Consider the following 25234-nt stretch of genomic DNA (forward strand, 5'->3'; position numbering starts at 1 on the left):
TAGATAGATAGATAGATAGATAGATAGATAGATGAGATCACTCTGAAATCAGATTCAGAAATACAGATTAGCGGACCGGATCCGGACCCAACCTGATTTAAAACATTTATAAAGTTCATCTTCTCAATTCAGCGGGGCCCCTGCCTGTCTCTGCCTAGGGCCCCACCTTTCCTAAATCCGCCCCTGCTAGGAGGACCAGCGGTCCTGAGTCTCTCTGCTGAATGTCTGAGTGATGTTTCCCCTTTAAAATGTGACGCAGACGCGCTTCTCCTCTCCTCCTTATACTATCCACCCCTCCTCCTCCTCCTCCTCCTTCATCAAGCGGAGCTTCTGGAGACAAACCGCAGGGAAACCCTGCAGACTGCGGACATGGAGGAGTGAAGAACAGGATCTCTGCGCGTTAGAACCGAGGAGCGCAGGTAGGTTCTGGTTGGTGACGTCATCAGGGCCACCGGTGGCTGCGACACTGGTGTCATTTTGCGGCGGAAGCGTCTCTGGACCATTTTGGGGGTTTTGTGTGATTTTTGTAAGCAGAACCAATCCATGCATGCTGTGGTTCTCCAAAGGACCGCTGCAGGCCTGCAGGAAGCGCTTCCTGTCCGCCTGCAGCTGATGCTGAGGATGATGATGATGATGATGCTGAGGATGATGATGATGCTGCGCAGTGCGCTCCGGCTGATGTGCATCTGCTCCGGTTTCCAGGCACCAGAACAGCCTGTAATCTCGTGTGGTCTGAGCTCCACGCGGGACTCAGTCATCCATGTTGGCTCGCGGCAGAGTCGTGACAGGTTGCAGTTTGACCTTGCAGCATTTATGTTTGTATGTGACTCTGATGAGTGAAGCTTTTACTGTAAATGCGTTGATGCTGCAGGAGGAGCGAGCCTGGAAGCAGGAATTTTCCACATGGATTAAATCACTGTGCAGCAGATAATTTGGATGATAATCCAGACTAGAATATGTCAATAATCTCCATGATTGATCAAAGCATGCACGTCAGGGTCGCCTCCTCTGTTTGGACCCTTTGGAAAAGCTGGAGTTAAAAACTTAAAGAATGGATCAAACTCCTTCTAAATGATTCACAACTATTCAGATCATAGAATCATAACATTTGGTTCTTTTTAGTTTTCCAGAACTCAAGGTTTATATGTTTGTTTATATATTCCTGGTTTTTAAAACGTCAGAAGAAACAAAAGCTGCTGATTTTTTTAGACCTTTTTAATGACCTTGTTCATAAGATCAGCTGCTGCTGTTTTTCTGAACCTCAGACCAGATTATGAGGAGATCCAGTGTTTTCTGTTGGAAGGAGCTGAAATGAGGATGTTTTGTTCAAGTTAAAGAAAAGAGTTTCTATTCTCTCCTCCAACGATCAGCTTCAACAACAAGCTAGTTTTAACAGAAAATTAATCATTAAAATTATATTTTTTTGTGCAGAAGTTTAATATTTCTGCTGATCCGTCTGTTCTATAGCTGAAACAAAGTGAACATTAAATGTTGTTGCTTTAGGTCCTTTATTAGCTTTAAACTGGTAAACATCACCTGTCTTAGAAATGGAGGCAGATTACTGGATGTTTTATGTTCATTTGGAAAAGTTTCTCTTCTGCCTGAAGTTGTTATTTTGATGTTATGTTGCTTTTATTTTATTTTCGTTCTTAAAATATCAAAATATAAACATAACCATATTTAGTAGATTAAAAGGTTAAAAATTAGGATATAGCTAATAGTTGGCTTCTGCAACTCTGCTGGAAAAAACATTAAGTTCTGGTCTTCTGCTGCAGCCCGTCCTCATGGTAGGACTCGGTCTGGTTCTGGTCCTCTGCTGCAGCCCGTCCTCATGGTAGGACTCGGTCTGGTTCTGGTCCTCTGCTGCAGCCCGTCCTCATGGTAGGACTCGGTCTGGTTCTGGTCCTCTGCTGCAGCCCGTCCTCATGGTAGGACTCGGTCTGGTTCTGGTCCTCTGCTGCAGCCCGTCCTCATGGTAGGACTCGGTCTGGTTCTGGTCCTCTGCTGCAGCCCGTCCTCATGGTAGGACTCGGTCTGGTTCTGGTCTTCTGCTGCAGCCCGTCCTCATGGTAGGACTCGGTCTGGTTCTGGTCCTCTGCTGCAGCCCGTCCTCATGGTAGGACTCGGTCTGGTTCTGGTCCTCTGCTGCAGCCCGTCCTCATGGTAGGACTCGGTCTGGTTCTGGTCCTCTGCTGCAGCCCGTCCTCATGGTAGGACTCGGTCTGGTTCTGGTCCTCTGCTGCAGCCCGTCCTCATGGTAGGACTCGGTCTGGTTCTGGTCCTCTGCTGCAGCCCGTCCTCATGGTAGGACTCGGTCTGGTTCTGGTCCTCTGCTGCAGCCTGTCCTCATGGTAGGACTCGGTCTGGTTCTGGTCCTCTGCTGCAGCCCGTCCTCATGGTAGGACTCGGTCTGGTTCTGGTCCTCTGCTGCAGCCCGTCCTCATGGTAGGACTCGGTCTGGTTCTGGTCCTCTGCTGCAGCCCGTCCTCATGGTAGGACTCGGTCTGGTTCTGGTCCTCTGCTGCAGCTCGTCCTCATCGTAGGACTCGGTCTGGTTCTGGTCCTCTGCTGCAGCCCGTCCTCTTCGTAGGACTCGGTCTGGTTCTGGTCCTCTGCTGCAGCCCGTCCTCTTCGTAGGACTCGGTCTGGTTCTCGTCCTCTGCTGCAGCTCGTCCTCATCGTAGGACTCGGTCTGGTTCTGGTCCTCTGCTGCAGCCCGTCCTCTTCGTAGGACTCGGTCTGGTTCTCGTCCTCTGCTGCAGCCCGTCCTCATGGTAGGACTCGGTCTGGTTCTGGTCCTCTGCTGCAGCCCGTCCTCATCGTAGGACTCGGTCTGGTTGTGGTCCTCTGCTGCAGCCCGTCCTCATCGTAGGACTCGGTCTGGTTCTGGTCCTCTGCTGCAGCCCGTCCTCTTCGTAGGACTCGATCTGGTTCTGGTCCTCTGCTGCAGCCCGTCCTCTTCGTAGGACTCGATCTGGTTCTGGTCCTCTGCTGCAGCCCGTCCTCATCGTAGGACTCGGTCTGGTTCTGGTCCTCTGCTGCAGCCCGTCCTCATGGTAGGACTCGGTCTGGTTCTGGTCCTCTGCTGCAGCCCGTCCTCATCGTAGGACTCGGTCTGGTTCTGGTCCTCTGCTGCAGCCCGTCCTCATCGTAGGACTCGGTCTGGTTCTGGTCCTCTGCTGCAGCCCGTCCTCATCGTAGGACTCGGTCTGGTTCTGGTCCTCTGCTGCAGCTCGTCCTCATCATAGGACTCGGTCTGGTTCTGGTCCTCTGCTGCAGCCCGTCCTCATGGTAGGACTCGGTCTGGTTCTGGTCCTCTGCTGCAGCCCGTCCTCATGGTAGGACTCGGTCTGGTTCTGGTCCTCTGCTGCAGCCCGTCCTCATGGTAGGACTCGGTCTGGTTCTGGTCCTCTGCTGCAGCCCGTCCTCATGGTAGGACTCGGTCTGGTTCTGGTCCTCTGCTGCAGCCCGTCCTCATGGTAGGACTCGGTCTGGTTCTGGTCCTCTGCTGCAGCTCGTCCTCATCGTAGGACTCGGTCTGGTTCTGGTCTTCTGCTGCAGCCCGTCCTCATGGTAGGACTCGGTCTGGTTCTGGTCCTCTGCTGCAGCCCGTCCTCATGGTAGGACTCGGTCTGGTTCTGGTCCTCTGCTGCAGCCCGTCCTCATCGTAGGACTCGGTCTGGTTCTGGTCCTCTGCTGCAGCCCGTCCTCATCGTAGTACTCGGTCTGGTTCTGGTCCTCTGCTGCAGCCTGTCCTCATCGTAGGACTCGGTCTGGTTCTGGTCCTCTGCTGCAGCTCGTCCTCATCGTAGGACTCGGTCTGGTTCTGGTCCTCTGCTGCAGCCCGTCCTCATGGTAGGACTCGGTCTGGTTCTGGTCCTCTGCTGCAGCCCGTCCTCATCGTAGGACTCGGTCTGGTTCTGGTCCTCTGCTGCAGCCCGTCCTCATGGTAGGACTCGGTCTGGTTCTGGTCCTCTGCTGCAGCCCGTCCTCATCGTAGTACTCGGTCTGGTTCTGGTCCTCTGCTGCAGCCTGTCCTCATCGTAGGACTCGGTCTGGTTCTGGTCCTCTGCTGCAGCCCGTCCTCATGGTAGGACTCGGTCTGGTTCTGGTCCTCTGCTGCAGCTCGTCCTCATCGTAGGACTCGGTCTGGTTCTGGTCTTCTGCTGCAGCCCGTCCTCATGGTAGGACTCGGTCTGGTTCTGGTCCTCTGCTGCAGCCCGTCCTCATGGTAGGACTCGGTCTGGTTCTGGTCCTCTGCTGCAGCCCGTCCTCATGGTAGGACTCGGTCTGGTTCTGGTCCTCTGCTGCAGCCTGTCCTCATCGTAGGACTCGGTCTGGTTCTGGTCCTCTGCTGCAGCCCATCCTCATGGTAGGACTCGGTCTGGTTCTGGTCCTCTGCTGCAGCCCGTCCTCATCGTAGGACTCGGTCTGGTTCTGGTCCTCTGCTGCAGCCCGTCCTCATGGTAGGACTCGGTCTGGTTCTGGTCCTCTGCTGCAGCCCGTCCTCATGGTAGGACTCGGTCTGGTTCTGGTCCTCTGCTGCAGCCCGTCCTCATGGTAGGACTCGGTCTGGTTCTGGTCCTCTGCTGCAGCCCATCCTCATCGTAGTACTCGGTCTGGTTCTGGTCCTCTGCTGCAGCCTGTCCTCATCGTAGGACTCGGTCTGGTTCTGGTCCTCTGCTGCAGCCCGTCCTCATGGTAGGACTCGGTCTGGTTCTGGTCCTCTGCTGCAGCCTGTCCTCTTCGTAGGACTCGGTCTGGTTCTGGTCCTCTGCTGCAGCCCGTCCTCATGGTAGGACTCGGTCTGGTTCTGGTCCTCTGCTGCAGCCCGTCCTCATGGTAGGACTCGGTCTGGTTCTGGTCCTCTGCTGCAGCCCGTCCTCATGGTAGGACTCGGTCTGGTTCTGGTCCTCTGCTGCAGCCCGTCCTCTTCGTAGGACTCGGTCTGGTTCTGGTCCTCTGCTGCAGCCTGTCCTCATCGTAGGACTCGGTCTGGTTCTGGTCCTCTTCTGCAGCCCGTCCTCATGGTAGGACTCGGTCTGGTTCTGGTCCTCTGCTGCAGCCCGTCCTCATGGTAGGACTCGGTCTGGTTCTGGTCCTCTGCTGCAGCCCGTCCTCATCGTAGGACTCGGTCTGGTTCTGGTCCTCTGCTGCAGCCTGTCCTCATCGTAGGACTCGGTCTGGTTCTGGTCCTCTGCTGCAGCCCGTCCTCATGGTAGGACTCGGTCTGGTTCTGGTCCTCTGCTGCAGCCCGTCCTCATGGTAGGACTCGGTCTGGTTCTGGTCCTCTGCTGCAGCCCGTCCTCATGGTAGGACTCGGTCTGGTTCTGGTCCTCAGCTGCAGCCCATCCTCATCGTAGTACTCGGTCTGGTTCTGGTCCTCTGCTGCAGCCTGTCCTCATCGTAGGACTCGGTCTGGTTCTGGTCCTCTGCTGCAGCTCGTCCTCATCGTAGGACTCGGTCTGGTTCTGGTCCTCTGCTGCAGCCCGTCCTCATGGTAGGACTCGGTCTGGTTCTGGTCCTCTGCTGCAGCCCGTCCTCATCGTAGGACTCGGTCTGGTTCTGGTCCTCTGCTGCAGCCCGTCCTCATGGTAGGACTCGGTCTGGTTCTGGTCCTCTGCTGCAGCCCATCCTCATGGTAGGACTCGGTCTGGTTCTGGTCCTCTGCTGCAGCCCGTCCTCATCGTAGTACTCGGTCTGGTTCTGGTCCTCTGCTGCAGCCTGTCCTCATCGTAGGACTCGGTCTGGTTCTGGTCCTCTGCTGCAGCCCGTCCTCATGGTAGGACTCGGTCTGGTTCTGGTCCTCTGCTGCAGCTCGTCCTCATCGTAGGACTCGGTCTGGTTCTGGTCTTCTGCTGCAGCCCGTCCTCATGGTAGGACTCGGTCTGGTTCTGGTCCTCTGCTGCAGCCCGTCCTCATGGTAGGACTCGGTCTGGTTCTGGTCCTCAGCTGCAGCCCATCCTCATCGTAGTACTCGGTCTGGTTCTGGTCCTCTGCTGCAGCCTGTCCTCATCGTAGGACTCGGTCTGGTTCTGGTCCTCTGCTGCAGCCCATCCTCATGGTAGGACTCGGTCTGGTTCTGGTCCTCTGCTGCAGCCCGTCCTCATCGTAGGACTCGGTCTGGTTCTGGTCCTCTGCTGCAGCCCGTCCTCATGGTAGGACTCGGTCTGGTTCTGGTCCTCTGCTGCAGCCCGTCCTCATGGTAGGACTCGGTCTGGTTCTGGTCCTCTGCTGCAGCCTGTCCTCATGGTAGGACTCGGTCTGGTTCTGGTCCTCTGCTGCAGCCCGTCCTCATCGTAGTACTCGGTCTGGTTCTGGTCCTCTGCTGCAGCCTGTCCTCATCGTAGGACTCGGTCTGGTTCTGGTCCTCTGCTGCAGCCCGTCCTCATGGTAGGACTCGGTCTGGTTCTGGTCCTCTGCTGCAGCCTGTCCTCTTCGTAGGACTCGGTCTGGTTCTGGTCCTCTGCTGCAGCCCGTCCTCATGGTAGGACTCGGTCTGGTTCTGGTCCTCTGCTGCAGCCCGTCCTCATGGTAGGACTCGGTCTGGTTCTGGTCCTCTGCTGCAGCCCGTCCTCATGGTAGGACTCGGTCTGGTTCTGGTCCTCTGCTGCAGCCCGTCCTCTTCGTAGGACTCGGTCTGGTTCTGGTCCTCTGCTGCAGCCTGTCCTCATCGTAGGACTCGGTCTGGTTCTGGTCCTCTGCTGCAGCCCGTCCTCATGGTAGGACTCGGTCTGGTTCTGGTCCTCTGCTGCAGCCCGTCCTCATGGTAGGACTCGGTCTGGTTCTGGTCCTCTGCTGCAGCCCGTCCTCATGGTAGGACTCGGTCTGGTTCTGGTCCTCTGCTGCAGCCCGTCCTCATGGTAGGACTCGGTCTGGTTCTGGTCCTCTGCTGCAGCCCGTCCTCATGGTAGGACTCGGTCTGGTTCTGGTCCTCTGCTGCAGCCCATCCTCATGGTAGGACTCGGTCTGGTTCTGGTCCTCTGCTGCAGCCCGTCCTCATCGTAGTACTCGGTCTGGTTCTGGTCCTCTGCTGCAGCCTGTCCTCATCGTAGGACTCGGTCTGGTTCTGGTCCTCTGCTGCAGCCTGTCCTCATGGTAGGACTCGGTCTGGTTCTGGTCCTCAGCTGCAGCCCATCCTCATCGTAGTACTCGGTCTGGTTCTGGTCCTCTGCTGCAGCCTGTCCTCATCGTAGGACTCGGTCTGGTTCTGGTCCTCTGCTGCAGCCCATCCTCATGGTAGGACTCGGTCTGGTTCTGGTCCTCTGCTGCAGCCCGTCCTCATCGTAGGACTCGGTCTGGTTCTGGTCCTCTGCTGCAGCCCGTCCTCATGGTAGGACTCGGTCTGGTTCTGGTCCTCTGCTGCAGCCCGTCCTCATGGTAGGACTCGGTCTGGTTCTGGTCCTCTGCTGCAGCCTGTCCTCATGGTAGGACTCGGTCTGGTTCTGGTCCTCTGCTGCAGCCCGTCCTCATCGTAGTACTCGGTCTGGTTCTGGTCCTCTGCTGCAGCCTGTCCTCATCGTAGGACTCGGTCTGGTTCTGGTCCTCTGCTGCAGCCCGTCCTCATGGTAGGACTCGGTCTGGTTCTGGTCCTCTGCTGCAGCCTGTCCTCTTCGTAGGACTCGGTCTGGTTCTGGTCCTCTGCTGCAGCCCGTCCTCATGGTAGGACTCGGTCTGGTTCTGGTCCTCTGCTGCAGCCCGTCCTCATGGTAGGACTCGGTCTGGTTCTGGTCCTCTGCTGCAGCCCGTCCTCATGGTAGGACTCGGTCTGGTTCTGGTCCTCTGCTGCAGCCCGTCCTCTTCGTAGGACTCGGTCTGGTTCTGGTCCTCTGCTGCAGCCTGTCCTCATCGTAGGACTCGGTCTGGTTCTGGTCCTCTGCTGCAGCCCGTCCTCATGGTAGGACTCGGTCTGGTTCTGGTCCTCTGCTGCAGCCCGTCCTCATGGTAGGACTCGGTCTGGTTCTGGTCCTCTGCTGCAGCCCGTCCTCATGGTAGGACTCGGTCTGGTTCTGGTCCTCTGCTGCAGCCCGTCCTCTTCGTAGGACTCGGTCTGGTTCTGGTCCTCTGCTGCAGCCTGTCCTCATCGTAGGACTCGGTCTGGTTCTGGTCCTCTGCTGCAGCCCGTCCTCATAGTAGGACTCGGTCTGGTTCTGGTCCTCTGCTGCAGCCTGTCCTCATCGTAGGACTCGGTCTGGTTCTGGTCCTCTGCTGCAGCCTGTCCTCATCGTAGGACTCGGTCTGGTTCTGGTCCTCTGCTGCAGCCCGTCCTCTTCGTAGGACTCGGTCTGGTTCTGGTCCTCTGCTGCAGCCTGTCCTCATCGTAGGACTCGGTCTGGTTCTGGTCCTCTGCTGCAGCCCGTCCTCATGGTAGGACTCTGTCTGGTTCTGGTCCTCTGCTGCAGCCCGTCCTCATGGTAGGACTCGGTCTGGTTCTGGTCCTCTGCTGCAGCCCGTCCTCATGGTAGGACTCGGTCTGGTTCTGGTCCTCTGCTGCAGCCCGTCCTCTTCGTAGGACTCGGTCTGGTTCTGGTCCTCTGCTGCAGCCCGTCCTCATAGTAGGACTCGGTCTGGTTCTGGTCCTCTGCTGCAGCCCGTCCTCATAGTAGGACTCGGTCTGGTTCTGGTCCTCTGCTGCAGCCTGTCCTCATCGTAGGACTCGGTCTGGTTCTGGTCCTCTGCTGCAGCCTGTCCTCATCGTAGGACTCGGTCTGGTTCTGGTCCTCTGCTGCAGCCCGTCCTCATAGTAGGACTCGGTCTGGTTCTGGTCCTCCGCCTTATAAAGCACATTGATCAGGAGTTTGTCAGCAGAGGAGCTGTGTTCTAAGGTGGGGGTCAGAGGAGCTCAGGATGAGCAGGTATTCAGCACAGAGGCGGTCTGTATCTATGATCAACAATCAGAAGGTTTAAAGACCTGAAAGTTCAGCAGGTCACATTTTTTAAGTCGTTGCAAACTGAATCTTTCCTCTGACTCCCAGGATCTGACCAACCTAACGGTGCAACCATGAAGGATGGTCTAACTCAGGGGTCTCCAACCCTGTTCCTCGAGATCTACTGACCTTCTGCGTGCCATCAGGGTTGGCAAACGCCATGGTAACCAGCCATTAATTCACTTCAGCTGTTTTGAAGCAGGGATGCATCTAAAATCAGCAGGACAGAAGATCTGGAGGACCAGGATTGGAGACCTCTGGTCTAACGGGACCAGGAAGCCTAGAGTTACCATGAAAGAGCTCTGGAGTTAATCAGTGGACGTCTGAGAACAACCCAGAAGATCAACCATCACCAATAACCTCACAACACCATAATGAAGAGGTTTAATTAACATAACAGCTGAACTAAATTTAGCAGAAATAAACCTCAGAAATAATCAGGGAAGAAGAAACAGAACTCTGCTTTGGATGAATGGAATAAAACGTTTTGATCAGAACTGTAAGGGACATGTCAGGCGTTCCTCACATGGCTGACGCCGTCCCTAAGGTAAGGCTTCCTGGTGTTGGTACAAAAACCCGTTTTGGTCCCCTGAACATTTTACTGTCCCAAAGCAACGTTACGCTACAGTTCACATTCCTGGAGCACTAGGACCAAGCGGAAATCTGCAGCTCAAAGGGAAGCCTGCTTCTCTGAGTTTAGACCGCCCCCAAGCTGCTGATTGGCCCTCCGTCTTTTCTGGTGTGATTGGCTGTCACCGCTGTCACTCCTGAGAAGCTCACAAACATCTGATGGGTCTCTGAATCTGGTCAAACAAAATTTCATCCATGTTTATGTTACTCTAGTTTCCAATTGTTATATATTTATTTGATAGTGTATTTTATAAATTTACCAAAAAAGTTTAGAAATATGTTTCATTACTTTGTGTTTGTCTATCATATAAAATCCTTAAAGTTTGTGGTCATGTGATCCAGACAACAAGTCCAGTCTTTAGGTTCTGCTGAGGAGGCAGTGATCAGGCCTGAAGGAGCCTTTTCCTTCTCAGGTTCTCCTGCAAGTTTCTCCAACAGCTTTTAGTTGGTTAGAACAATTCTCCCTTTGAACAGGAAGAAACCTCCAGCAGAACCAGGCTCAGTGTGAGCGGCCATCTGCTGAGGCCCACTGGGGTTCAAGGAGACAGAAGCAGACATAGAAAAAGAAGCATAGATACAAAAGGCAACTGTCAACCAGCTCCACAGGCGGCCCCGTCCAGGAAACACACAGCCAGGCAGACGAGCTCCGAGCCAGCTCCCATGTCAGAGGATGAAGAGAGCACATCCAGTTAGTCACAGTCAGAGAAACAGGACTACACTGGAAAACAGGCCAAGCTCCAACATCTAGAAACAAAGGTGTTGATGGCAGCAGCACAGCTGATATTTCTCTCCAGGATGGAGTCACAGCCAAACAGGAACAGACCAGATGAAGCTACTATGAGAAAAAGCAGAGAGAATGAATCTAATTCATAAACCAAACCTTTTCATTGGAATCCCAGTGAAGGAAGGTGATGATGATGATGATGATGATGATGATGATGATGATGATGATGATGGTGGTGGTCATAATGGTGATGGTGATGATGATGATGATGGTGATGATGATGATGATGATGATGATGATGGTGATGATGATGATGGTGGTGGTCATAATGGTGATGGTGATGATGATGATGATGGTGATGATGATGATGATGGTGATGGTGATGATGATGATGATGATGATGATGATGATGATGGTGGTGGTCATAATGATGATGGTGATGATGATGATGATGATGATGGTGATGATGATGATGATGGTGATGGTGATGATGATGATGATGATGGTGGTGGTCATAATGATGATGATGATGGTGATGATGATGATGGTGATGATGATGATGATGGTGATGATGTGATGATGATGATGATGATGATGATGGTGGTGGTCATAATGATGATGATGATGGTGATGATGACGATTGTGATGATGGATGATGATGATTATGATGATGTGATGATGATGATGATTATGATGATGGTGATGATGATGGTGGTGGTGGTGGTCGTAATGATGATGATGATGGTGATGGTGGTGGTGGTGGTCGTAATGATGATGGTGGTGGTGGTGGTCGTAATGATGATGATGATGATGGTGGTGGTCGTAATGATGATGATGATGGTGGTGGTGGTCGTAATGATGATGATGATGGTGGTGGTGGTCGTAATGATGATGATGATGGTGGTGGTGGTCGTAATGATGATGGTGATGGTGGTGGTGGTGGTCGTAATGATGATGATGATGGTGGTGGTGGTGGTCGTAATGATGATAATGATGATGGTGGTGGTGGTCGTAATGATGATGATGATGATGGTGGTGGTGGTCGTAATGATGATGATGATGGTGGTGGTGGTGGTCGTAATGATGATGATGATGGTGATGGTGGTGGTGGTGGTCGTAATGATGATAATGATGATGGTGGTGGTGGTGGTCGTAATGATGATGATGATGATGGTGGTGGTGGTCGTAATGATGATGATGATGATGGTGGTGGTGGTCGTAATGATGATGATGATGGTGGTGGTCGTAATGATGATGATGATGGTGGTGGTGGTGGTCGTAATGATGATGATGATGGTGGTGGTGGTGGTCGTAATGATGATGATGATGATGGTGGTGGTGGTGGTCGTAATGATGATGATGGTGGTGGTGGTGGTCGTAATGATGATGATGATGATGGTGGTGGTGGTCGTAATGATGATGATGATGATGGTGGTGGTGGTCGTAATGATGATGATGATGGTGGTGGTCGTAATGATGATGATGATGGTGGTGGTGGTGGTCGTAATGATGATGATGATGGTGGTGGTGGTGGTCGTAATGATGATGATGATGATGGTGGTGGTGGTGGTCGTAATGATGATGATGATGGTGGTGGTGGTGGTCGTAATGATGATGATGATGATGGTGGTGGTGGTGGTCGTAATGATGATGATGATGGTGGTGGTGGTGGTCGTAATGATGATGATGATGGTGGTGGTGGTGGTCGTAATGATGATGATGATGATGGTGGTGGTGGTGGTCGTAATGATGATGATGATGGTGGTGGTGGTGGTGGTCGTAAAGATGATGATGATGGTGGTGGTGGTGGTCGTAATGATGATGATGATGATGATGGTGGTGGTGGTCGTAATGATGATGATGATGGTGGTGGTGGTCGTAATGATGATGATGATGATGGTGGTGGTGGTCGTAATGATGATGATGATGATGGTGGTGGTGGTCGTAATGATGATGATGATGGTGGTGGTGGTGGTCGTAATGATGATGATGATGGTGGTGGTCATAATGATGATGGTGATGGTGATGATGATGATGGTGGTGATGATGATGATGATGATGGTGATGGTGATGGTGATGGTGATGATGATGATGATGATGATGATGATGATGGTGGTCATAATGATGATGATGATGGTGATGATGATGATGGTGATGATGTGATGATGATGATGATGATGGTGGTGGTCATAATGATGATGATGATGGTGATGATGATGATTTTGATGATGGATGATGATGATTATGATGATGTGATGATGATGATGGTGATGATGATGATTATGATGATGGTGATGATGATGATGATGGTGGTGGTCATAATGATGATGATGATGGTGATGATGATGATGGTGGTGGTCATAATGATGATGATGATGGTGATGATGATGATGATGGTGGTGGTCATAATGATGATGATGATGGTGATGATGATGATGGTGGTGGTCGTAATGATGATGATGGTGGTGGTGGTGGTCGTAATGATGATGATGATGGTGGTGGTGGTCGTAATGATGATGATGATGGTGATGGTGGTGGTCGTAATGATGATGATGATGGTGGTGGTGGTGGTCGTAATGATGATGATGATGGTGGTGGTGGTGGTCGTAATGATGATGATGATGGTGGTGGTGGTGGTCGTAATGATGATGATGATGATGGTGGTGGTGGTGGTCGTAATGATGATGATGATGATGGTGGTGGTGGTCGTAATGATGATGATGATGATGGTGGTGGTGGTCGTAATGATGATGATGATGATGGTGGTGGTGGTCGTAATGATGATGATGATGGTGGTGGTGGTGGTCGTAATGATGATGATGATGATGGTGGTGGTGGTGGTGGTCGTAATGATGATGATGATGGTGGTGGTGGTGGTGGTCGTAATGATGATGATGATGGTGGTGGTGGTGGTCGTAATGATGATGATGATGATGATGGTGGTGGTGGTCGTAATGATGATGATGATGATGATGGTGGTGGTGGTCGTAATGATGATGATGATGGTGGTGGTGGTGGTCGTAATGATGATGATGATGATGATGGTGGTGGTGGTCGTAATGATGATGATGATGATGATGGTGGTGGTGGTCGTAATGATGATGATGATGGTGGTGGTGGTGGTCGTAATGATGATGATGATGATGATGGTGGTGGTGGTCGTAATGATGATGATGATGGTGGTGGTGGTGGTCGTAATGATGATGATGATGATGGTGGTGGTGGTGGTGGTCGTAATGATGATGATGATGGTGGTGGTGGTGGTCGTAATGATGATGATGATGATGGTGGTGGTGGTGGTCATAATGATGATGATGATGGTGGTGGTGGTGGTGGTCGTAATGATGATGATGATGGTGGTGGTGGTGGTGGTCGTAATGATGATGATGATGGTGGTGGTGGTGGTCGTAATGATGATGATGATGATGGTGGTGGTGGTCGTAATGATGATGATGATGATGGTGGTGGTGGTCGTAATGATGATGATGGTGGTGGTGGTGGTGGTCGTAATGATGATGATGATGATGGTGGTGGTCGTAATGATGATGATGATGGTGGTGGTGGTCGTAATGATGATGATGGTGGTGTTGGTGGTCGTAATGATGATGATGATGATGGTGGTGGTGGTCGTAATGATGATGATGATGATGGTGGTGGTGGTCGTAATGATGATGATGATGATGATGGTGGTGGTGGTCGTAATGATGATGATGATGGTGGTGGTGGTCGTAATGATGATGATGATGGTGGTGGTGGTGGTCGTAATGATGATGATGATGGTGGTGGTGGTGGTCGTAATGATGATGATGATGGTGATGGTGGTCGTAATGATGATGATGATGGTGGTGGTGGTCGTAATGATGATGATGATGGTGTTGGTGGTCGTAATGATGATGATGATGGTGGTGGTGGTCGTAATGATGATGATGATGATGGTGGTGGTGGTCGTAATGATGATGATGATGATGATGGTGGTGGTGGTCGTAATGATGATGATGATGATGATGGTGGTGGTGGTCGTAATGATGATGATGATGGTGGTGGTGGTCGTAATGATGATGATGATGGTGGTGGTGGTGGTCGTAATGATGATGATGATGGTGGTGGTGGTGGTCGTAATGATGATGATGATGATGGTGGTGGTGGTCGTAATGATGATGATGATGGTGGTGGTCGTAATGATGATGATGATGATGGTGGTGGTGGTCGTAATGATGATGATGATGGTGGTGGTCGTAATGATGATGATGATGGTGGTGACATTATTCCTACATGTATGTAATGTCAGTGCCGTAGGAGGAGCAGGTTAAGTTGTGCATCAGAGTCTTTTATAAGGGATGAGGGCCCCGCCTCGGACCATTAAGGCTGCAGTTTAATGGCAGACATCTTTGAAACGTTTGTGAATGTGTGCAAACAGAACAGGAAGCAGCTCCATCAACGCAGAGGCTCCTTCCTGTTAGCTCTAATGCAGAGATACATGAATGTAGTCGGTGTTCAGTCTCCTCCCACTTCTAATGTGATTGTAAACATTGATTCCCTGTTTGGAGTAAAGCTTTCTCCTCATCCTGCCTCTGAGTGAAACATTAACAACAGGAAAACAGCACTGAGCTGTAGCCTGACTCACTAATTACAAACCCACGGTGTATTCAGTATTTTTAAAATAACATCTGACAAAGGATAAGCTAAATGAGAGCTAAATCTTGCTTTCTGAGAGAAAATCCTGAAGGGAATTTAGTCTAAAATAGAATATTAGACAAAGAAAAGTGGCTAAAACTAATAATCAGATGAACTTCAGACCCGTCGTGTTAATTGGGCTGCAGCCTGCTGAGGTGCTTGGCAAAGCATTAGCTGAGCTGGACAGCATTTACCCAGCATGCACTGCAGTGGCAGCACAGTGACTCTGCAGTTTATTTGCTCTAAAGGACACAAAGATGTTTTACAGCACCTTTTCAGACATTCAGTGGTTGCACTGGAAGCACCTCCATGTCTGTGGAGGACTCGTGTGAAAGAGTCCACTTCTCCGGTCCACCTGTTCGGTCTTTTCCATTAGAAGTGAAAGCACTCGTTTTACACCCCCATTTTCTTTTCTTTCATTCCCCCCCAGCGTTTTATTGTCATTGTCACAAGTACAGAGCAGTGAAGTTAGCCCTCTGCATTTAACCCATCCCCCCTGGGGAGCAAAGGGCTGCCATTGTGCGGCGCCCGGGTTCGCATGGCATGTCAATGGCCCCATTACCCCCATTATGGCTTAGCACAAAGGAAACAAAGCCAAAACATATACAGTTAGGTGTTGATATAACAAATAATGGAGAAATGGAAGATAGAGATAGAATGAAGCAGAATGATGAAAAAGGGGTCCCTATGTCCTCCAGCAGTCTAAGCCTATAGCAGCAGAACTATAGAGATAGATCAGGATAACCTGAGCCACTCTAACTAGAAGCTTTATCAAAAAGGAAAGTTTTAAGCCTAGCCTTAAAAGTAGACAGGGTGTCTGCCTCACGGACTAAAACTGGTAGTTGGTTCCACAGGAGAGGAGCCTGAGAACTAAAAGATCTGCCTCCCATTCTACTTTTAGAAATTCTAGGAACCACTAGTAAACCTGCAGATTGAGAGCGAAGTGCTCTGTTAGGAACATAAGGAACAATCAGATCTCTAAAGTTTTTTTTCTGTGCTTTCATTTGAAAGTAGAAAGGAAAGGGATGGAGAGTGGAGGTTGGGCTGAGACACATGAGGTAAATGTCTCCAGGTTGGGGTTCAAACCTCGGACAGCTCGAGCACCAAGGCCACTGTATAGTTGCTTGTTCTTCACCTACACCACCGCCTCACATCCGGAGACATTGGATCTCTTATAGGATGAAGCTAGATTATCAAGGGATTCATTTATGACAGGAAGAATTTTAAAGTCGATTCTTAGTTTAACAGAGAACCAATGAATAGAATCTGAGATTGAAGTAAAATGGTCTCCGATTTTAATTTTGATCAGAACTCTGGCTGCAGCAGTTTGGATCAACTGAAGGCTTTTAACTACAGATCGTGGTTTTTCTGACAGTAAAGAATTACAATAGTCCAGGTTTGAAGTACCGTATTTTCACGACCATAAGGCGCACCGGACTAAAAGGCGCACTCTCAGTTATGTGTCCCATTTCTGTATTTAACACACACATAAGGCGCACCGGACTATAGGGCGCGTTTTTTATATACAGGTACATGTCCTCTACTACCTTTAAATACCTCTACTGCGTATTTAAAAATACAGCGGGGGCAAAACTGAGTATGACTGTGCTTTATTCATGTATTTATTACAAAGTATTAATCAAACCTGGCAGCTGGCGGTGAGACAGACACATCGCAGATGACACAGCGCTGTGATCACTCCTAAATGAACTTAAAATCCTGAAACCTGCCGACGGAATATGTTCGCTTTTATTACCGGTATCCTGGTGCCTGCAGCTAAAATTATTTAGATGAAAAACACCTGCCAGCAGCCGCGGTGAACGAAAGGATTTCTCCTGTCGGTGCACCGCTGGTATGTGGGGGTCTGAGCGCCTCCGACAGAAATAGATAATCTGGATGAACTGACTGCAATTATGAAGTTTTCAGGTGGCCTTTCTCACTTAAAAACATATTAAAACTACTTTATTCCCACTGATCACAGCAAATATAGCTGCAAGATTTAGATTATTTAGATGAAAAAACACCTGCCAGCCACCGCGGTGAAGAGGAGGAGACCCGCCCAGAGGCTGCTGTTGAATTAAGTTTTCAGGTAGAAAAATAGAGCGGGAGCAAACCTGAGTATGATTGTGCTTTATTCATGTATTTATTACAAAGTATTAATCAAACCCATCAAAGTCATCATCCTCTGTTATCCTCAGCATTCCTCTGAATAAAACAGCTGCGCTAAATCAGACATGCCAGTTTCCCCTTCTTCGCTGTCAGTCACTTTCTGTGCAGCGCGGCTCCTCAGAAATAATGCCGGCTTTTGCAAAAGCTTGAACAACAGAGCCAGCAGACGCGTTAGTCCAAGCATCTACAATCCATCCGCAAACTGTGGCGTAACTTGCACGGCGCTGCCTTCCATTTATCATGAAACTGTGGTCTCAGTCTGTCATCCATCGCTCCCACGCCGCTCGCAGCCTTACTTTGAACGGCCGCTCCACACCGATGTCGAGCGGTTGAAGTTCCTTTGTCAGACCCCCGGGATAACGGCGAGCACAGCGTTCATTTGATTCATCTTTTTTTCACATCGGCTGTGAGATGGGCATGCAGCGATGGTGATGCGTGGAAAAAAGCACCTGGTCTCCTCACATACACCTGCCTTTCATCATCTCCTCATTCATCCAGCCTTTTTCATTTGCGTTAATATATGTCATCAGAGCGCTGTGTCTGTCTCCCAGCCAGCTCCCAGATCAGCTTCTCTGATTGGTTGATGCGGCGCGTCCAGCAGCAAAACTTCAATTTTTCCATCTGAGCAGCAGCAGCGCGTTGGCGGTGCGTCAGATGCTTAAACGCTCCCGACGTGCTGCACCAAAACGCGCTGCAGGACCTTTTGCTGCACCTATATGCGCGTCAACCATTGACTTTGCATGTAAACTCGCTGCTTCTGCTGCACCTGCTGCATCCGGTTCACACCGATGTCGAGCGGTTGAACAGCGAGCACAGCGTTAATTTGTTTCCCCATGTTTTTCACATCAGCTGTGAGATGGGCACGCATGGAGTTACAGATTAACAGCGATGGTGAGGGGTGGAAAAAAAACAACTGGTCTCCTTACATTCAGCCACTCTTTCATCATCTCCTCAATGAGGTGGTCTCAAAAGTCGCAGTTACAACACACATAGGGCGCACCGCACCATAGGGCGCACCGCACATTTTGAGGAAAAAAAAAGACGTTTAAGTGCGCCTTATAGTCGTGAAAATACGGTAACAAATGCATGGACTAGTTTCTAATTCCCTCTGATCAGGACAAAATGTTTCTGGCTTTGGTGTTACTCTACAGTTGAAAGAAGGAGATCTAAGAAGCCTTTCTAAAACAGAATCTAAATGAGATGTCCTGATCAAAAATAACTACAAGGTACTTTTCTTTACTGGAGGCCAGTTTATTACATGTTTGAAATCATGCAAAGCTAACAAGAGATTCTGCTATTGTCTGTACTTGTTCTCATACTTGTTGTCATCGTCTTCCTCCAGTTGGTGGAGGCAGGAGTCTTAGTAGGGAAACTCAGACTTCCCTCTCCCCAAACACCTCCTCCAGTCCAGGGCTAGCTGATAGTCCCTCCAGCGTGTCCTGGGCCATCCTCTAGACTTCCTCTAGGTGGAAATTCCCTGGAACCCAACCCGAGGGAGGTGTCCAGGGGGAACCCATAACAGATGTCCGATCCACTTCAGCTGACTCCTTGACAAGGAGGAGCAGAGGCTCTGTTTCTATCCTTTCCTGATGTCTGAGCTCCTCACCCTGTGTAGAATAGAAGAGAATAGAATTCAACGACATTACATTACATTGTCAAGTACAAAGCAACAAAATTCACTCTCTGCATTTAACCCCTCCCCTTGGGGAGCAGTGGGCTGCCATTTGCGGCGCCCAGGAAGCAGTTTCGGGTTAAGGGTCTTGCTCAGAAACCCAGAGTCTGTGGGGATCGAACCGCATACTTGCAACCTTCTACAAGCACACTGCTCTAACCACTAGCCCAACACCCTCCCCAACACCCCGCCTCTGAGGGAGTGACCGACCACCCTGCAGGGAAATCTAATTTTAACCCTTCGTATTCAGAATCTTGTTCTTTTGGTCATTATTTCTGACTTCATGACTATAGGTGAGATTAGAAACATAGGCTGAGTGGTGAATCAAGAACTTTGCTTTTTGGCTCAGTTCCCTCTTCACCTCAACAGACAGGTGCGTCATCCGCATTATGGGAGCAGCTGCACCCACCTGTCAATCAACCTCCTTCTCTGTACTCCTCTCACTCATGAACAGATGCTTTAACCCCTCCCCTTGAGGCAGTTACTCTCCTCCAAACTGAGAGGGACAAGCCACCTTTTTCCTGTCGAGAACCATGGCCTCTGACTTCTTCTTCATTGCCGCTTTGCTCTATCCAACAATGTCCTCAGTCAAGGTCAGCAGCTCCCCACTCCCACTGTGACCACTGTTAGAGAAGCTCTGCTTCCCACTCCAGAGGCGCCAGAAGGTTTGGTAGAACCACTTTGTGGCAGAGTGGTAGTCTTTCCCCAAGGTCTTTCCAAACTCCTCCCAGGTCAGAGTTTCTGCCTGTCACCATCCAGACCCTAGCACACTTTGCCTCATTGTACCTGCTTGCTTCCTCAGGTGTCCCACAAGCCAGTCAGGCTCAATAGGACTCTTTCTTCAGCCTGACAGCATCCTTACTGGCAGCGTCCACCACCAGGTTCAAGGGTTGCCGCCCTGACAGGCACCACAGACCTTAAGGCCACAGCTATGGGTGGCTGGATCTTCAATAATGGGGCACTAGGACTCTATGTCCTCAGCCCCCAGAATCTGGGAGGAGCTCTCCAGTAGATGGGAGGTGAGGGCTCCACCAGACATTCCCTGCAGACCCTTACTACTCGGGGAAGCCTGTCCACTCTGTCTGGCTCTTCATCCAGCTCTCCACCAGGTGCTGATTTTGGACAGTTCTACCCCTCCCTTCACCTGGGTGTCCAAGACATGTGGCCAAAGGTCAGAAGATACGACCACAAAGTTGATCATTGACCTTCAGCCTATGATGGCCAGGTGCCAAGTTCCCTATTAGACACCTTAATGCTTAAACATGGTGTTCATGATAGACAATCCATTACATGTAGAGAAGTCCACTAATGAGAACCCCCCAGGTTCAGAGCAGAGGCCCGTTCCTCCTGAAACAAGTCACCAGTCTGTTCACGAGTGAGTCACTACCACTGCAGTCATCCCAGGCAGTTGAGCTGAGCTGTTGTTTATCTGCATCCAGGCTTTTCTCACATGGTGATCTGTTGATGTCAGTAAGTCTTTGTTTTTATGCGCTGATGCTGCTAATCCTGCAGCGTTTGTTGAAGGTCACAGAAGGCTTTGAAAGGAAGTACATATGGAGTGTTTCATCTGCTGAGACAGAGGGAGACACTCTGCCGCTATCCTTACTTTCTTTCACCATCCTTCATGCTGCATACTGTGTCCTCTTCCTCGCTACACTTGCCGTCTCTTTCTGCCTTCCTATTGGCTCTTCTTCCCCCCCTCCCACTAAGTGCACTTCGTTCCTTTGCAGGTTGAGCCGTTCTTGTACCTTTTCAGTGTTCCACCTCGTCAGCAGAGAAGCTGCTCTCTGTCTGTGTGAGGATGGCGTTACGTAACCCGCCTAGCTCGGTAAATCCTGCCTGATGACCTGCTGTTTGACCTGTCCAGCTTGAGCAGAAGAGCTTTTTCTTTAAAGGCCTCATTTGTAAAGCATTAGATCAACTTTTCCCTCGCCCAACAGGACAGGATGACGTCAGATTTCTGTTCTAAATCATGGAAGGATCCTCTGGTTTTCATCATGGCTGCATCTCCTGCTCTCCTATCAGAGACTTTTTGAAGGTGGGGAACATTCAGACTAAGGACACTAAGTCTGCTCCTTGCAGGAATCGAACCCGCACCGACGGAGACATTTCTTCACAGTTCAGTGGTTATTATCTGGACTTGATGGGATCTTATTTTATCATGTCCTTTTGGAAAAACATGTATTATATGTTCTAAAACAGACTGTGGAGTTCCCATTCAGCCAGAAAAAAAAAAACTTTAATGAAAACATATTTTATATCAAATTAAATCTAATTAAATTAATTAGAAATTATAATTGGAAGTAAATATGGCAGCTAGCAAACATCTGAGGGCTGTTGCAGGAGGCTCCCTATGAGCCACATAGCAGCACCATCCTCATTTTAGAAGGATTTTTAGTTAAGATTGTTTTTTTTTGTTAACTATTGTTTTAGTGAATAAATTAAAGCTTTCATTTTTTCACAGATGATGCATCGAATGTTTTACTGTCAGGATATAGTTACAGTTTTAAGAAATATGTAAAGAAAACATTCCTTCCTGGAAGTTTAGGATATCTGTCATATTTTACATGAACCAAATCTTAAGAAACAGTGAATCAGTTTCATCTTCCTCCTCAGTTTCATCTTCCTCCTCAGTTTCATCTTCCTCCTCATGATCCAGACACACAAACTGAAAGAAGACTGATCATTGAGCTCCAGCCGTGGACCAGCTGGTTTGGCTGAGCTTCTTTCACCCAGGCACTACTCTAAACCTTTACACACCGAGCTTCAGCTTCATCTGTCTGGATGATTCTTAGAGCCAAAATATAAAAAAATAATAATAATAAAAGGTGGTCCGTGAGGCAGACACCCTGTCTACTTTTAAGGCTAGGCTTAAAACTTTCCTTTTTGATAAAGCTTCTAGTTAGAGTGGCTCAGGTTATCCTGATCTATCTCTATAGTTCTGCTGCTATAGGCTTAGACTGCTGGAGGACATAGGGACCCCTTTTTCATCATTCTGCTTCATTCTATCTCTATTCTCCCACTCTGCAGAATCTGTTAGTTCAATCTCTAACGTTCTGCTCTCTCTGCTTTTTCTCATAGTAGCTTCATCTGGTCTGTTCCTGTTTAGCTGTGACTCCATCCTGGAGAGAAACATCAGCTGTGCTGCTGCCATCAACACCTTTGTTTCTAGATGTTGGAGCTTGGCCTGTTTTCCAGTGTAGTCCTGTTTCTCTGACTGTGACTAACTGGATGTGCTCTCTTCATCCTCTGACATGGGAGCTGGCTCGGAGCTCGTCTGCCTGGCTGTGTGTTTCCTGGACGGGGCCGCCTGTGGAGCTGGTTGACAGTTGCCTTTTGTATCTATGCTTCTTTTTCTATGTCTGCTTCTGTCTCCTTGAACCCCAGTGGGCCTCAGCAGATGGCCGCTCACACTGAGCCTGGTTCTGCTGGAGGTTTCTTCCTGTTCAAAGGGAGTTTTTCCTCTCCACTGTCGCTACAAGCATGCTTAGTGTGAGGGATTGCTGAAGAGTCAATGAGTCGATGCAATCAGCTGGTTTTCCTTAGATAGAAAACTTTGAATCAATCTGACTGGATGATCTGGTTGAACTGGAAAGTGACCTGAGATGACATGATGGGAATTGGAGCTATAGAAATAAACTGAATAGAACTGAATTAAAAGTAAAATCTAAACCAATGTGGAAAGATTTGAAATAGATCCATGTTATTAAATTGTAAAGCCTTATTGTGGAGATAAACTGGACTTAAATTAAGTATATCCTCGGCAGGTGATTAAAATATAATGAGTAAGATTTTATGAGTGAATCATGGTTGTCAGGCAGCACAGCAGGAAATATCTCACATAGAGAGGCCCGCCTCTCAACTACCAACCAAGTAGTGATACATTATTGATGCGAGAAAGCAGCTTCCTCTCTGAGCTGCTCTCAGACGCTGGCAGGATATTTCTGTGGTAGAAAAATACGACATATTTGCACCATATTGCAACTGAACCTGAAGGATTCTGGAGTCTTGTTAGCATAACTGTTGCATTCAGCTGCTATTTTATTATTTCCAAAGTAACATTTGCTTGAAATGAAGAACCAAAGCGGCTCTGAGCTACAGATAAAAAGGTCAACTGCTGATTGGGTATTTTGCCCGTTAGGCTGAGAGATCATTGGTTGATTGACTGTGATGTTTATTAGATGGTGACCCAGTCTGAGTCTGCAGCCCCAGCCGGCGGTTGAAGAGCTCTGAGCTGAACACAGGAGCTGTGGTGCAGCAGCTGAGGACCTTTCTTGTTTCTTAAGAGCTGTTTATTCTCCCGCAGCAGTGCGTCGCAGTTAGCGTGTCGCAGGTATGACATAGATCTGCACAACACCAGAGGGACAGTCACCAACTAGCTAGGATTGAGGGTGTCCGTGTGTCGGTTTGACGAGCTTGTTCGCCGTCTACAACCCCTCATCCAGACGGCACACAGTTCACAGGTGAGTGTTCGCCAAAGGCCGGCCGTAGAGCTGCGTGTTTTGGCTTCGGGTTCAAACCAACAGACACCAAACAGGAAACATGCATAGTGTAGGGCGGATGTAGAATTGACCAATCAGAGGCCTCCTTTCCCTCCTCCCTGCGGCACTGTCTGCGATCACCTCCAATATCTGGGGGGTCTGCAGAAGGGGGGGGTGGGCATATCTGTGTTAACTGTGACACTCATGCAGACGAGCTGGTTTCTGAGCATAAATCCGTTTTTAGCGTTAGCTGCCTCACCTCTCCTCTGCGTTTCCTTTCAGCCTCCAGGCTCTTGGAGCTGAGCTGGAAACAGGAGCCAGAGAAAATCTCCAGGTCCAGTTCCAGGGCGGGTCCGGCTCCATGTCTGCCCCCGCTCCAGCCAGTCGCAGCTCTACGTCGCGCTCTCGCCGGTAAGTTGCAGAAGAGTCTCAGTATTATTTGCTGTGTTCTGTTCAGGTGGAGGCCCATGCTGCCCAGTAGTGATGGGAAGTCTTCATATTCCTCACATAAACGCCTTCATCATGACCACCAAGAGGAGACAGAAGTAACCTCGGCCTGCGGGGGTCAGAACCCACCGCTGACCTCAGAACACGCTCCGGGCTGTTTGATGCTTATTGTGAAGGTTTATTTCTTATTGTGCTGCAGGTGTTCTGTCGGCCCAGCTTACCCTTCGTAATACGCATGCGTGGATGATGGTTAGTAGCGGTTATCAGTGAATGGCTTTAGATTTTACCAGTAGGCTCAGTAGGCTGTTATCACCCAGTGAATCCTAATCTTAAACTAATTCATTTTCCCCCCTTAGAATTAATGAATCTATTTATGTGTAATCTGAAAATTATTTTAAATAAGTTTTTCATGTACTTTAAAAATAAATAAATAAAAATACAAATCTGCATTTCAGTCATATTAAACAAACTAAAAAAAAACTTCATGTCCTGTCAGCTGAGTTGTAGAATCTTATACCTATAAATATTTAATTCTCTGTGAAAAAATCCTGATAATTCTTTAATAAGATCCTCGTCAAACGGACCTGCCATGTTTTTTTTTTAAAGCTAATGTTTTTAAAACTCCAGTTCCTGAGGGCCGCTTTCCTGCAACTTTTTAGATGTTTCTTTGGTTCAGCACACCTGAATCAAACAATTAGATGATTGAGAGAACCCTGGAGGAAGTGACTGCATACTAAGGAGGTAACCGAGCCATTTAATTCAGGAGTGTTGGAGCAAGGATGGATCTAAATGTCGCAGGATTCCGGCCCCCAGGAACTGGAACTGCCCACCCCTGCTGTAGTGTAAAGCCCAGAACATACCAAATCTGATTTTGCGTCTAATCCGATAGAAAATCATGTTGGATTTGTTTGTGGTGTTTAGCACTCATTAACAAACAGTCAGTTGGGATGATGACACCTGACACGATTTTGGAAGTGGGGGTGAAAGTCTAGCAGGCTAGTGATCGCCGAGGACAGAGATATCCGGCTTGCGTCAGCTGGATAGTAAATCTAGCAAGGGCGTAGGTTTGATTTCAACTTTGGTAGGGACACTATTCTTCAGTTTCATTGGTCCTTTGCAAAAAATATGCATGCTCTTTTTTTATGCTTAATGTGAGCTTCAGGGCTCATTTTGTTTAAAGAGAAGAGCAGCATTTCTGCTACATTAATACAAATCGTATAAGCACTACATGCACTAGATGCTGTTTATCAATATTTAAAGCATAACTGGCTCTGATGAATGTGGAAGAAGGACTTTTTCCACTTTGAAAAGGATTGCATTTAAATTTACCTGCGACTAAGACAGTGTCTGTTTAACCAAATATAGTCTATTATATGTGGATTTATCCTGTGTTTTCTTCTGAAGATAGAGAATTGCGCAGAGGTAAAAAACCCACTCTTATTTTTTTTATCTAATATGCTCTCTCTGGATCATGCAAAATAATAGATTCAAGGGACAGCAAATAAATGTA

General features: G+C 49.2%; 1 protein-coding gene across 5 annotated transcripts in view; it reads left to right on the top strand.

Annotated features, from left to right (window-relative positions):
• Nucleotides 1-314: 314 nt before the first annotated feature.
• The window catches only part of snphb (syntaphilin b), a 46106-nt gene continuing 21186 nt past the window's right edge, over nucleotides 315-25234 (top strand). For 3 of the 5 annotated variants that reach the window (XM_038273518.1, XM_038273520.1, XM_038273522.1), the window contains exons 1-2: nucleotides 315-419; nucleotides 23560-23688. In XM_038273518.1, the coding sequence (XP_038129446.1) occupies nucleotides 23639-23688 (50 nt within the window). In that variant the 5' untranslated portion in view covers nucleotides 315-419; nucleotides 23560-23638. The remainder of the gene's footprint in view (nucleotides 420-23559; nucleotides 23689-25234) is intronic. The other 2 variants (XM_038273519.1, XM_038273521.1) reach the window with 2 other exon arrangements.

This window comes from Cyprinodon tularosa, unplaced genomic scaffold, assembly GCF_016077235.1.
Source record: "Cyprinodon tularosa strain WSP-4 unplaced genomic scaffold, ASM1607723v1 ctg875, whole genome shotgun sequence".
Lineage (NCBI taxonomy): Eukaryota > Metazoa > Chordata > Actinopteri > Cyprinodontiformes > Cyprinodontidae > Cyprinodon > Cyprinodon tularosa.